General features: G+C 38.8%; 1 protein-coding gene and 1 long non-coding RNA gene across 2 annotated transcripts in view; one reads left to right on the top strand and one right to left on the bottom strand.

The window, feature by feature from the left end:
* The window catches only part of LOC115305313, a 65601-nt gene extending 50519 nt beyond the window's left edge, over positions 1–15082 (bottom strand). The window contains exons 1-3 of the mRNA XM_029955554.1: positions 14575–15082; positions 13565–13644; positions 10428–10479 (exon numbers count right to left, since the gene is read on the bottom strand). Of these exons, the coding sequence (XP_029811414.1) occupies positions 10428–10479; positions 13565–13644; positions 14575–15082 (640 nt within the window). The remainder of the gene's footprint in view (positions 1–10427; positions 10480–13564; positions 13645–14574) is intronic.
* On the top strand, positions 10797–12864 carry LOC115303507. The gene is made up of 2 exons (XR_003914090.1): positions 10797–10838; positions 12574–12864. It is a non-coding gene; the product is annotated as an uncharacterized LOC115303507 (long non-coding RNA).
* Positions 15083–15610: the final 528 nt, after the last annotated feature.

Raw genomic sequence — 15610 nt, 5'->3', positions numbered from 1 at the left:
TTGGGGAGAGAGAGGGAAACAAAACTTGAGAGACTATTGAATACTGAAAATGAACTGAGGGTTGAAGGGGAAGGAGGAGGAGGGAAAAGAGGTAGTGGTGATGGAGGAGGGCACTTGTGGGGAAGAGCACTGGGTGTTGTATGGAAACCAATTTGACAATTAACTATTTAAAAAAAAAAGAAAGTTTGCTTTCTTTCTTATTGGTTTGGATACCTTTTATTTCTTTTTGTTGTTAGATTACACCATATATTTTTTATCCATTCATCTATCGATGGACAGTTGAACTTCTTCCATAGCTTGGTTATTGTAAAACTGCAATAAATTAGGAGTGCATGTTAACTTTTTAGTAAAGTTTCAAGTTATGTAATGTTCACAGTTGTATTTTACTGAAACTTAATGAAAAGATCGCACAACTAAGTATTTCACAAAATCATTTCTAGTGTAATTCTGAGTAAATTCCTTGGGAGGCAGTAAGCTGCAAATATGTTACAGTTATCTCTTGTTCCTCAGGGTGAGGTTCCAAATATGTAAGAGAGAATTGGTATTCTCTTTTCAGTATTGGTCTTTTGAAACTATCATTATAGACAATATGTGTAAAACATTTTAAAAATTGTTAACTGAGGGGCTCCAGGGTGGTTCAGCCAGTAGAATGTCCAGCTTCTGATCAGGTCATGATCTAACAGTTTGTGAGTTTGAGCCCTGCATCAGGCTCTGTGCTAGCAGATCACAGTCTGGAGCCTGCTACAGATTCTGTGTCTCCCTCTCTCTCTTCCTCTCCCCCACTCACTCTGTCTCTCTCTCTCTTACTCATAAATAACTAAACATTAAAAAAATTATTTAAAAACATGTTAATTGAAGTATTGGTAAAGGTGGCCTAGGTGAGTCAGTCAGTTAATCATCTAACTCTTCATCTCAGCTCAGGTATTGCTCTCAGGGTCATGAGTTCAACCTCTGTAAGTTCAGGCTCGTGTTTGGAGCCTACTTAAAATAACAAAACAAAACAAAAAAACAAAAGAAAACATGATGTATTATTAAAATATGCTAAGTCAAACAAAAAATTGTTTACTTTCTACTTTGTGGCATATAAATCAAGCTGACATGTGAAATGTGATATTTTACACCTCTGAAACCTTTAGAAGAATAGGATTTCTAGTACCCAAAACTACTACTGAGAGACTAAAAAACTGATGAATATTAAAATTGTACTATCATATGTAAGAAATATCAGATATAAAAAATACTAGTCTCTGGGGAAGGAAAAAAAGGAGGTTTGGGTAAATAAAGGTGTCATTTTTTATAATACCATATTGATTATTTTTTTAAACAAACATGAAAGCAACATAAGTTTCCATCAATATGAATAGACAAAGAAAATGTGGTATATATGTATACATGTTATGGTGAAGGGTAAGATTTCATTCTTTTTAATGCTTTGACATATATAGAGATATGAAATAATAATTATTAACATATTAATATATTAATATATTAGTACATATTAATATATTAGTACAATATTAATACTAACAAAATAATAATAATAAAAGTTTTCAATTTATAACAATATGTATGTACTTAGAGATTATCATGCTAAGTGAAATAAAGCAGAGAAAGATAAATACTATACTATTTCCATTATATCCTGAATCCAAGCAACAAGACAAGTGAACAAACAAAACAAAACAAAAATAACTCTCACAGAGAACAATTTGGTTGTTGCTAGAGGGTAGGGAGGTAGGAGGGTGGGTGAAATAGGGGAAGCTGTTCAAAAGGTACAAATTTCCAGTTATAAAATCAACAAGACAGGGGGATACAACATACAGCATAGGAATATATTTAATATGTGACAACTTCAAAATTTTTAAAGTTTATTTATGTTGAGAGAGAGAGAGAAAGAACAAGTGGGTTATGGGCAGAGAGAGAGGGAGAAAGAATTCCAAGCAAGTTCTGTGCTGTGTGCAGAGCTTTATGTGGGGTTTGAACTCACAAACTGTGAGAATATGACCTGAGTCAAGATCAAGAGGTGGAGGCTTAACTGACTGACCTGACCAAGTGCCCCAATATGTGAAAACTATATATCGTGACATATGGTAGCTACATTTATCATAGACATTTCATAATGTATATAAATGTTAGGGGTACCTGGATGGCTCAGTCAGTTGAGTGTCTGACTTCGGCTCAGGTCATGATCTTGTGGTATTTGTTATGTATATACTTTCTTTTTTTTTAAATGTTTTTTATTTGTTTTTGAGAGAGAGAGAGAGAGACAGAGTGAGCAGGGGAGGGTCAGAGAGAAAGGGAGACACAAAATCTAAAGACAGGCTCCAGACTCTGAGCTGTCAGCACAGAGCCTGACATGGGGCTTGAACCCATGAATCGTGAGATCATGACCTGAGCTGAAGCCAGATGCTTAACCAACTGAGCCACCCAGGCACCCGTATATACTTTTTATTTTTTTATTATTTGTTTTTATTATATAGGTTTTTACCAAGTTGGTTTCCATATAATACCCAGTGCTCTTCCCCACAAGTGCCCCTATATTTTTTAAATAAAGAAAATAATCAGAGCTTCTGGGGAAGATGGGAAAGTAGGAGGATCTTAAGTTCACCTTGTCCCCTGGATATACCTAGATAACACCCACTTCAGTGTAAATAACCCAGAATATGACCCAAAGACTTTAAGTACAGGCTCTCCACAGTTAATCTTAGAGAAGAGTCCATATCAGATAATAGCAGGAAGTGTGGAGATGCAGTCAAGAACCAAACTGACCCCTCCCTTTCAAATAAGAACTGAACTGACTCATGAGACTATGAACACCACAGGCACAGAGAAGGGAGAGGAAGAGACCCCACACCAGGCACCCAAGGCATGGATTACCTGCATTGGGAAGACGAATCCCAAAAAATTGGCTTTGAAAACTAGAAGGGCTTAACAGTCAGTGGGTCTTAACCCTGGGAACCTCAAAAATCAGAGAAAGTCTCAAGGTTATTAGGAATATGAGTTCACACCTTTAAAGAGCCAGCGTAACAAATAACCTCACCACGATACAGCATAGAAGCAGTAGTTTGGGAGTCGCTTGGGTATTCAGGAAGGAGATTTATTTACTGGTCTCAGAGCAAGCACAGGAAGGGCAGGAATCTTTGGGAAACTTCTCCCAGAACAAAGGATCTGGCTGGTACCATTTGTCACCCACTCCCTCAGCCTGAATACACAGATGCCTGCAGGAACCAGCATGAGCACTCTTCACCTAGCTTTGCTAAGGGGCTCCCTGCCCCTGCCCCTGCATTCTCCTGTAGACTGCCCAGTCTAATCCGCCTGTCTCTGTAGGGGTTCCTCTAAAGCAAATCCAGGTCTCTGCCCACAAGCAGACTAGCAACATACCTTGCTAACACTGTGAAGCACACCTCTGGGTCTCCTACATCTCCATCCCATCCAACCAACCCCACTTGGCAGGAGTCCCATCCAAAGCTGAGCAACAAGTGTGGTATTGTGTAAGCAGTCCCAACAGTGGCCAGGACCACATAAAAGTGATTCTTGACTTGAGTAAAGGGGAAGAGAACCATACACACTAGATCATCTGCAGCCCTTGCCGTGGGTGGGAGGGGGGGGGAAGCAGATATCTGATCTGACTGCTGGCCTGCCCACCAACAAAAATCTTACAAGGGATAGCACAAAAAGGAAGCCCAGCAGACTGGGGTCACTGTAGCCTCAACAGACATACTGGGGACAGGCATCTGGTCTGACTACAGGCTCTTCCACCCATCAATGAAAGCTTCTCAGGGGATAGTGCTGGAAAAGCACTCTGAAGTTGGGTATGACCACAGTTCTCCCTAGTGAGCTGAAGGTAGGCATCTGATCTGACACAATTCAAGCTCAAGGCATACCCAGACTGGGCCCTTAACATCGCAGGGATGAAACCATGTCCATAACAGGCAAAAAGACCCATTGCAGATAACTGGACTGAAGGCAAAACATCTCAATCACAACAGTAGGGCACATACAACACACTTAGGAGATACCCTTGAAGCATCAAGTTGTAGTGCACAAGGGACATTCCACTACAGAGCACTACCAGACCTCTTGTTCATAATGTCACTCTTTTTGCCTTGCCTTGCCTTTTGCCTTGCCTTGCCTTTTGCCTTGCCTTGCTTTGCCTTGCCTTGCCTTGCCTTGTCCTGCCCTGCCCTGCCCTGCCCTGCCCTGCCTTGCCTTGCCTTGCCTTGTCTCTACTCTTCTTTTCTTTCTTGAGAGAAAATGCATGTGTGTGAGAAGAGGAGGGGCAAAGGGAGAAAGAAAGAGAGAATCTTAAGCTGACTCCACACTCCAACATGGAGCTCAATATCATAACCATGAGATCATGACCTGAGCCAAAATCAAGAGTTGGACACTTAACCAACTGAGTCATCCAGGCACCCCTAGGCCACTATTTTCAAGAGCAGGTGATATAGCTGACTTTCCTAACACATAGAAACACACACAGAGAGTAAGACAAAATGAGGAGACAGAGGAATTTGTCCCAAATGAAAGAATACAGCAAAATCATAGCCAAAGAGCTAAACAAAATGGTGATTAGCAATTTGTCAGATAGAGAATTCAAAGCAGTGATCATAAAGATACTACAGTTGAGAAAGAAGTGGAGTGTCCAGTGAGACCTCAACAAAGAGATAGAACATACAAAAAAAAAAAAAACCAAACAGAGATAAAGTACACAATAACTGAAATTAAAAATATACTTGAGAGAATAAATAGTAGACTAGATGAAGCAGAAGAGGTCAGTGACCAAGAAGACAGGGTAATAGAAAGAAACCAATGAAACAGGAAAAAGAAAACAGAACAATGAAAAATGAGAATAGGTTAAGGGAACTCAGTGACACCATCAAGCATAATAACATATGTATTATAGGGATCCAGAAGTAGAAGAGAAAGAAAAAAATGTGACTGAAAATTTATTTGAGGAAATACTTGCTGAACACTTCCCTAATCTGGGGAAGGAAACAAACATGCAGACCCAAGAGACACAGTGAATTTACAACAAAATCAACACAAGGAGGTCCACACCAAGACACATAATAATAAAAATGGTAAAATGTCACTACATTTTTATAAAGAGGGAATTTTAAAGTATTGAGAAAACAAAACAACACAAAGCAAAGCAAAACAAAACAAAATAAAACATAGTAACACACAATGGAATCCCCATGAGGTTATCAGCTGATTGTTCAGCAGAAACTTTCTAGGCCAGAAAGGAGTCACATGATATACTCAAAGTGCTAAAATGAAAAAAAAAAATTGTAACAAAGTCTATCCTTTCCAGTAAGGCTATCATTCAGAATAGAAGGAGAGATAAACTTTCCCAGACAAACAAAAGTTAAAAGAATTCATCACCATGAAAGCAGCCTTAAGGAAATACTAAAAGAGATTCTATGAATGCAAGAAAAGATCATAAGCAAAAATAGTAAAGTAGGAAAGGAAAAAATTTCACAGTTAGATACAAACATAATGAAAGTAGTAGATTAATTACTTATAAAACTGGTATGGAAGTTAATGCATGAAAACAGAAAAGTGAAACATATCTGTAACAATTAGCCAAAGGATTCACAAATAAAAGGATATAAAATATGACGCCATACACCTAAAATGTGAGGAGAAGGACAGTAAAAATTTGGTGCCTTTAGAATGAGTTCCAACAAGCAACCTCCAACTTAATATAAACTGCTATATGCAAATATGCATATTATGTTGTATATATGACTCTATATATGCTATATACAAACCTGATGGTAAACACAGTTCAAAAACCTCTAATAGATATGCAAAAAAATAAAGAGAAAGGAATTCAAGCATATCACTAAAGAAGGCCATCAAACCACAAGAATAGAGAAGAAAAGAACAGAAGAACTGCAAAATAATTCTACAACCTATAACAAAATGCCAATAAGTACATACCCATCAATGATTACTTTGGATGTAAATGGACTAAATGCTCTGATCAAAAGATGTAGGGTGACAGAATGGATAAAAACGCAATATTTATCTACATTTCACCTACAAGAGATTTATTTCAGACCTAAAGACACAAGCAGGTTGAAAATGAAGGGCTGGAAAGACATTTATCATACAGATGAAAGCAAAAAGAAAGCTGGTGTAGTAGTACTTATGTTGGACAAAATAGACTTTAAAAAGAAGACTGTAACAAGAGACAAAGAGGGACACTATATAATCATAAAAAGTATAATCGAACAAGAAGATACAATAATTTAAAATATTTATGTCTCAAATATGGAGGCACCCAAATACATAAAGCACCTATTTAACAAACATAAATGAAGAAATTAATAGTAATACAATGATAAAGGGAATTTTGACACCCAGACAGAAAATCACCCAGAGAACATTGGCTTTGAATGACACATTAGACTAAATGGGTCCAGCATATATATCTGGAGCATTCCATCCCCACCAAGCAGAATAGACATTGTTTTCAAATACACATGGAACATTCTCCAGAATAGATCACATATGAGGCTGCAGGACAAGTCTCAACAAATTAAAAAATATTGAAATCATCATGAAACTTTTTTTAACCATAATGTTATGAAACAAGAAATCGACCATCAGAAAAAAAATCTGGAAATAATACAAACAATTGAGGCTAATAACATGCTACAAAACAATAAATGGGCCAACCATGAAATCAAAGAGGGAAGGAAAAATTCTGTGGGGACAAATGAAAATGAAAACACAATGATCCAAACTCTTTGGGATGCAGCAAAAGCTGTTCCAAAAGGAAAGGTTACAGCAATTTAGGCCTAACTCAAGAAGCAAGAAAAATCTCAAACAAACAACCTAACCTTACATCTAAAGAAGGTAGAAAAAGAACAAAGCCCAAATCTAGTAGAAGGAAAGAAATAATAAAGATTACAACAGAAATAAGTGAAACAGGATGGGGAAAAAAACCAGTAGAATGGATCAATGAAACCAGGAGCTTGTTCTTTGAGAAGATCTAAAAATATCATAAACTTTTAGCCAGACTGACAAAAAGAAGAAGGAGGAGGAGGAGGAGGGGAGGGAGGGGGAGGGGGAGGAGAAAAAGAAAGAAAGAAAGAGAGAGAGAAAGACTAAATTATATAAAATCAGAAATGATAAAGAAGAAATAACAACCAACATCAAAGAACAAAAATTATGAGTATATTATGAAATATTATATGCCAATAAATTGGACCACCTAGAGGAAATGCATAAGTACCTAGAAACATATAACCTCCCAGAACTGAAGCAAAAAGAAATCGAAAATTTGTACAGATTACCTGCAAAGTAATTGAGCAGTAACCTAAAACTCAACAAACAAAAGTCTAGGACCAGACAGCTTTACAGCCAACTTCTGTAAACATTTAGAGTTAAGACCTATACTTTTCAAACCATTCCAAAAACATAAGGGGAAGGATATCATCCAAGTTCATTCTATGAGGCCAGCATTACCCTGATTCCAAAAGCCAGATAAAACACTCCAAAAGATAGAGGATTACAGGCCATATCTCTGATGAATGTACATGCAAAAATCCATAACCCAACAATATATTAAAAAAAACCTCATTCGCCATGATCAAGTGGGATTTATGCCTGGGATCCAAGCATGATTCAACTTTCACAAATCAATCAATATGATACATTGCTTCAACAAGAGAATGAATAAAAACCATATGATCATTTCTAGATGCAGAAAAATTATTTGACAGAGTACAACATTCATTCATGTTAAAACCTCTCAACAAATTAGATTTAAAGGAAACATACATCAATAGAATAAAGGCCATATATGAAAAACCTACAAATAACATCATACTTAATGGTGAAAAACTGAGGCTTTTCCCACCAAGATCAGGACCAAAACAAGGATGTACACTTTCACCTCTTTTATTTTACATAGTACTAGCAAGCCTTAGCATCAACAATCAGGCAAGAAAAAGAAAGAAAGGTCATCTAAGTTTGTATGGAAAAAAGTAAAACTTTTAGTATTTGTGGATGATATGATACTATATATAGAAAACCCTGAAGACTCCACCAGAAAACTAAAGAACTGATAAATGAATTCAGTAAAGTTGAAGGATACAAAATTAATATAAAGAAATCTGTAACATTTCTATACACTAACAATTATGTAGCAAAAAGAAAAATGAAGAAAATTATCTCACTTACAACTATGCCAAAAATAATAAAATACCTAGGAAGAAATTTAACCAAAGAGGTGAAAGGCCTGTACTCCAAAAACTACAAAAAATTGATGAAAGAAATTGAAGGGGTACCTGGGTGTCTCAGTTGGTTAAGCATCTGACTTCGGCTCAGGTCATGATCTTGCATTTGTGAGTTCGATCCCCACTTCAGGCTCTGTGCTGACAGCTTGCAGCCTGGAGCCGGCTTCAAATTCTGTGTCTCCCTCTCTCTCTGTCCTTCCCTACCACTTCTCTCTCTCTCAAAAATAAATAAAAGTTAAAAATTAAAAAAAAAAAAGAAATTGAAGATGATACAAACCAATGGAAAGATACTCCATGTTCATGGAAAGATACTCCATGTTCATGGATTGGGAGAACAAATATTGTTAAAATGTCTGTACTACCCAGAGCAATCTACAGATTTAATGCAATCCCTATCAAAATATCAACAGCATTTTTCACAAATCTAGAAAAAATAATCCTAAAATTTGTATGGAACTACAAAAGACCATGAAAAGGAAGAACAAAACTGTAGGTAGGTTATCACATCCCATGTTTTAAGATACACTACATACCAGCAGTAAGCAAAACAGAATGTTGTTGGCACAGAATCTGACCCATAGATCAATAGAACAGGATAGAGAGACACAAGATCAACAAAACAGAACAAAAATCCAGAAATAAACACAGGATTATATGGCCAATTAATCTATGACAAGGAGGCAAGTATATACAATAGGAAAATGTCTTTTCAACAAATGTTTTTGGTAAAACTGGACAGCTACATGAAAAAAAATACAATTAGACCACTTTCTTATACCATACACAGAAAATAAACTCAAGATAGATTAAGCACTTAAATGAGAGATCTGAAACCATACAATTCCTAGAGGAAAATACAGGCATTAATCTTGACATCAGCTGTAGAAATATTTTTCTAAAAGTTTCACTTTTGGCAAGGAAAACAAAAGCAAAAGTAAACTATAGAGAATGTACATCAAAATAAAAGGTTTTCTCCACAACAAAGTAAAATCCCACTGAATGGGAAAAGATACTTGCAACTGATGTATCCAATATGGAGTTTGTGGGAAGCTGCCAGAAGAACAAAGATCAACCACCTGCAGGCAGGGCAGTGTCAGCCTCTCAGGTGCTGTGCTAAAACTTCAGTTTGGTTCCTCCTTTACCCTAGCCTTTATCACTTGACCCTGTTTCCTAGCAACTGACCTACTCAGCTGCCTTGTTTCCCACCTTCTACCCTTTATAAGATGTGTGTTTTCTCAATAAATGAGGCTTGATCAGAGACTTTGTCTTGCCTCCATTCTCTGTGCTCCCTGCCCTACCCAATTCTCACTCCCTCCCTCAGGACCTACATTGATCGACCTGCTGGACGAGTCAGGAGTTAATATTCAAAATATATTTGAATATTTCTTCTACAACTCAACACACACACACACACACACACACACACACACACACAAACTCAACAAATAATCAAAATAAAAATAGGCAGAAGACATGAACAATTTTTTTCCAAAGAAGACATAAAGATGGTCAACAAACACATGAAAAGATGCTTAACATCATTTATTATCAGTGAAATGCAAATCAAAACCACAATGAGCTGTCACCCCACACCTGTCAGAATGGCTAAAATAAAAAAAACACACAAGAAATGATAAGTGTTGGGGAAGATGTGGAGAAAAAGGATCTTGGGCACAGTTGGTAAGAATGTAAACAGGTGCAGCCATGATGGAAAACAGATTATCATATGATCCAATAATTCCACTACTGGGTATTTACCCAAAGAAAACAAAATCACTAATTAGAAAAGATACAGGTACCCTGTAATTTATTGCAGCTTTATTTACAATAGCCAAGATATAAAAGCAACCTAAGTATCCACTGATAGATAAATGGTTAAAGAAGAAGTGGTATATATATATAGGAATGTTGCTTGACCACAAAATAATGAAATCTTGTCATTTGCAACAACATGGTTGGATCTAGAGGATATGATAACCAAGTGAAATAAGTCAGTCAGAGAAAGGCAAATACCATATGATTCACTCATATGTGGCTTTTAAGAAACAAAACAAAGTAAAAAAGTGACAAACAAAATAACAGAGTCTTAAATCTAGAGAACAAACTGGTGGTTACCAGAGGGAAGGTGGGTGGAGGATGGGTGAAATAGGGAAGGGGGAGTAAAAGTACACTTACCATGGCGAGCACTAAGGAACACGTAGAATTGTTGAATCATTATATTGTACACCTGAAATGAATATAACACTGAATGTTAGTTATATTGTAAATTAAAATAAACAAATAATAAAATTTAAAATATTCAAAATCCATGGTGATCTAATTCTTGGCTGTGGTAAGGTAAAATTTGCTAGTACCAAAATACACCTATTTAGTGAGATTAAAATGTGCTTATTGAATTAACTCTTATTAATAATCATGTATTTTCTGTTTCAAAATGTCCACAGCTCAGCAGGTACAGGAGACTCCTAATTCTTAAAATATCAAGATTCTGGGATTATAACCTGAGTTGAAATCCAAAGTTGGACACTCAACCAACTGAGCCACCCAGGTGTCCAAGAATAAAATTTTTACAAACTTTACTTGTAGGTAAGTAAATACAACATTTCAAATGAAAAACATAATAGTAAATTTTTTAATGAATTGGAGAACAACTGATTAAGTTAAAGCTGAGGATAATAAAAAGATTAAAAATATGTAAGACACTAAAAAACTTGAATGACAGAATGAGAACATTCCAGAAAATGTCTAATAAAAATTCTAGGAGGAAAAATAAAATAAAAAAATAAGAGAGGCAATATTTGAGGAGTCAATGACCAATAATTTTCTATATTGCCTAATAAAAATATGAATTATTACAATTATTTTTAAGTTTATTTTTGAGAGAGAGAAAGAGAGACAGACAGAGAATCCCATGTAGCCTCAGCACCATCAGTGCACAGTCCAACATAGGGCTCGAACCCACACTCTGTGAGATCATGACCTGAGGTGAAACCAAGAGTCAGATGTTTAACAGACTCAATCACCCAGGTGCCCCAGTTAAATCACTGTTAAGAAAAATTTGTCAATATCTAATAAGGTTGAAGAATGTACTTGTAATATACTTGCAATATATAGATTTATGTAGATCTATAGATTGCAGAATGTATATATATTTGTTCTTTTCTTCTGGGGAGAAATTCTCAGAATAAGCACCCATCAGTAATATACCTTGCAGCTTTATTATTATTTTAAAAAATTTTATGTTTATTTTTGAGAGCGAGAGAGACAGAGTACAAGCAGGGGAGGGGCAGAGAGAGAAGGGAGACACAGATTCTAAAGCCGGCTCCAGGTTCTGGGCTGTCAGCACAGAGCCCAACACAGGGCTCAAACTCACAAACTGAAAGATCATGACCTGAGCCAAAGTTGGATGCTTAGCTGACTGAGCCACCCAGGCGCCCTGCAGCCTTATTTGTAACAGGGAAAAGATGAAACCCTATTAACTGAATCATTCCCTGGACATCTTTGACATACTCTGCTTTTATACATTAGGAAATGTACATTTAGTCACTAGAGACTCGATACTACTCAAGAATTAAAACATTTGACTAAATTTTATTTGAGGAAGAAGTCCAGTAATTGAGTTCAAAATAAAATATGTAAATTGATAAGCGGAGATCTAAATACTTTAAAATATCTTGTTAATTTATAGAGGTCTGCCGAAACCATGTGCTCAGAATAAAGCTAATACAAACTATTCAGAAAAGTATCCCATTCAGATACAGGTTCAAAATCAGTTTTGTAGTTACATGATGCATAAATCCAATGGGTTTGTCTCTTCAGTAAGTTCGTAAGTTATATATAAATAGTAGATGAGAAGTAAGGGACAAAAATATGCCTGGAGAGGAACAGGAGTCTAAGCAGCAAGGGATGACAGTTGCAATAAAAAGAAAACACACTGGGGCGCCCGGGTGGCTCAGTTGGTTAAGCGTCCGGCTTCGGCTCAGGTCATGATCTCATTGTTTGTGTGTTCGAGCCCCACGTTGGGCTTTGTGCTGACAGCTCAGAGCCTGGAGCCTGCTTCACATTCTGTATCTCCCCCTCTCTCTGACCCTCCTCTGCTCACACTGTCTCTGTCTCTCAAAAATAAATAAAAACCATAAAAATAAAAAAAAACACATTTACTCAAAAGCCTTGTCACTTTGAGTCTCTTCATTTGGAGGTGTACAACTCTAGGGACCCATTTTTCTTGAAGTCTTCATTATCCTACAGTATGGCTTTAAAGTCCATGTTCAAAGTGAGTTATTAGAATGCATTTCATTTTGTTCCATATGCCCTCTTTAAGGCAGTAGGTTGAGAAGAATGGACTAGAGTGTGCAGACACTAGACACAACATTGAAGAAAGATAAAGGGGAAGACATGCTGCTGGGGAGGATAACTTCAGGAGCTTAACGTTTTGTGATTCTCCTAAAGCAATACCTAGAAGGCAGTGGTGACATAAAGGAGATCAGCTGTCTGCTCTGCATTCAAGAAATAAATGACATGAAATAAATAAATGATGTAGTTTTAAAAAATGGTATACCCTATGCACTATGATCCTCTCCTTTAATTAAACTCTCCATAAACTTTGGTAACACAGAGGTGTCCTGCTATGCTTTGGAATGAAGGATTTGTTATGGTGACTGGGGATGGTGCTAAGTCCTGGCCAACAGGCAGTGAAAATAAAAAACTACCAGCGGGGACAGCTTAGAGTCAAGGTCTGGTCAATGGTCACAGAACTAAGGACATATTATTGAAAGAAGTCACACGTGAAGAGCAGGTTGTACCTCATTTGGGAAAGAGCGATGAAACTCTTCTAAAGTTGGAAAACAAAGCAAAATGAAATTATCAGCCTTTCTGATAGCATATTTGAGCATTTTTCCAACAGCCTTTTTAAAAGAAAAAAATCCTTTACTATCTCTGCTAGTTCACCCCTATGATACCCTGGGATGTACAGGCACCTGTTTGTTTGGATTCTGGGCCATGACCCCAACAGTTAGGTTTTTCTTTACAGATTGTTCTGCTCTCCAATCAGGTTTCATTTTTCTTCAAAAACCACTAGCATGTTTCTTGGTAAGGCTTCGGGTAACAAAATGTAAATAAGATAATGTGAAGATTGTGAGCACTGGGTGCCTTGGGAAGCCTCTGTAAGGACACAGGTCCGATCTGGCCCTCCCCACCTCCCCACCGTGCCTTCCCAGCCTTCCTGGAGCCGGTCTCCGTGCACTGCCGCTGTGGAAATGCGCCCGGCAATAGCCGGGCACGGGGGGGGGGGGGGGGGGGGGGCAGTACCCCACCTGCCGCAGGTCTGATCCAGCCTTCCAGCCTTTCCCTGTACTTAGAGGGAAAGGCACCTGCTTTTTCTGAAAGGGCGCACCTTAAGGAGGGACAACTCCTACAGCGCCCAATCAGGAAAGCCGGCTGATACCTTTGACCTTTCTAGAGGTGGGCCTAGTCACGCCCCACTGGGGGGTCCTGGGCCCACTCTGATTGGTCAATATTCTAACTATTGTGATTGGCTCCCACAACTGCCAGTATTGATGGGGAGGCAGGGATTGGATCACTGTACACCTGTCATCATTTCCTATAATTCCCCCTCCCAAAGGCATAAAAGGCCCTGCCTTGCTTTGTTGGTTCCAGACTCTCTCCACCTGGCCAGTGGGTCAGGTGAAGACTGTGAGCCCGAGCTTAAGCTTGTAATAAAGGCCCTTTGCTTTTGCAGGCGTGACTCGGTCTCCCTAGCAGTCTCTGGTGTTTGTTTTGGGGTGATTTTACAAACTTGGGTACAACATGTTGTGAAGAATAATGTGTTTTTCTTACGGCCCTTCAAGATTATTCAGTGTTCTCCTTCAGTTTCTATTCCCCAGTTTTAAACTTTGACAGGGAGACCTGGCCCACCCTTGCAAATAATGTTGCTTCAATCAGATTACTCTCAATCTTTAGCCATCCCATCCAAACTCACTTTATGCCCTTTTCCCTTAGAGATGAACTCTTGCGGGGGTAAAACAATGATTTTAAGCTAACTGATTTAACCCCTAAATAAATTAATATAAACCAGTGTCTAGAAAAGTTGAGGATCGTTTTGGGTTAAAGATATATAGCTTAAATCACGATTCCACTGTGTTGATTACAATCCCCAGCTGTCATAACTCTTCAGAAGGGATGCGTCCAATCCCCTCTTCACTTCTCCTTCCTCTCTTGAACCCACATGGCTCTGGTTTGTTTGCTTGCTTTTTGTTTTTTCCCTACCACTTCACTGAAACTGGCACTGCCTCCTTTGTGGAATTCAGAACTATCCTCTCCTTACCCGCCAACATCTCCCCATGCCACCACACTTCTGGTGGGGCGAGGGTCCTGGCACAGGAACAGGAGCTAGGTGTAGGAAAATAGCTGAGGGCCTGAGGGGGTGGGAAGGCTTGCAGCGCCCCTCCAACTCCGGGAAACTTGCCTGCTGGCTGAGGAGGCACCTGGCAAAGCTTGGGAAAGGCCGCCGCTTCCTCCCCTCCTCCAGATCCGGCTAGAAAGCGCTGCCACACGCATGCAGGGGATCGGGGGGACACGCGGACCGCACTGCGGAGACCCAGGAGATCCGGATGTCCCCACCCACCTATCCGCACGCTAGGGCGGAGGCACGCGCGGGACAACAGGCCAGGTAGGGCGCGCCACACTGAAGGGACCTGCGAGCGCAGGATGTCTCCCACCCACTTATGTCCCCACCCCCAGCCCCTGCTCTCCAACTCCCTGGCTCCCCACCGCCTCCGCGGTGAGAAAAATAAGTAAATCCGGTGCACCACTTCCTCCAGCTGAGACTCCATACGTCGTTTCTTCCCTTGAGGGTTCTGCAGAACCCTCTAGTTTCATCATGCAACAGAAAGAAAACACCCTAGAGCATTGACTTCTATACAGGGAATATTACCGAATCTACGGCCGGCCCTGGCGGTGCTCATGATGGACTTGTTGGTATTCCTGTGTGCACACTATCATGAAAGCATTTCGGCTCCACAGTTCATATGCTGACAGTTGTAAAGAATGGCATTAGCCCCAAGGCAAGATACTCCAGGTAGAATGTTGCAAGTGGCAAAGGCAACTTTAAAGCAAACAATTTTGGATTAAAAGATCCGCCTACATCTGTATAAGGAGAAAATGGTGAGAGGAGTGATCAGTTTTAAGAAAACTCTGAAATTTGCACATCTGGCTGGGTTGTGAGGCAGCGCTACCCTAGCTTCAGCTGCGGCACCATTTGTAATTGTTCAATACGGAGTGAGTATAAGACTACTGGAGTGTGTCAGAATGTATCAAGAATCTGAATGGACATTTTAAGTAAAAAAAAAAAAGGTGCATCT

The sequence above is a fragment of the Suricata suricatta genome, chromosome 10, assembly GCF_006229205.1.
Source record: "Suricata suricatta isolate VVHF042 chromosome 10, meerkat_22Aug2017_6uvM2_HiC, whole genome shotgun sequence".
Lineage (NCBI taxonomy): Eukaryota > Metazoa > Chordata > Mammalia > Carnivora > Herpestidae > Suricata > Suricata suricatta.
The sequence above is the reverse complement of the archived record's forward strand: the minus strand, read 5'-3'. Positions and strand labels throughout refer to the sequence as shown.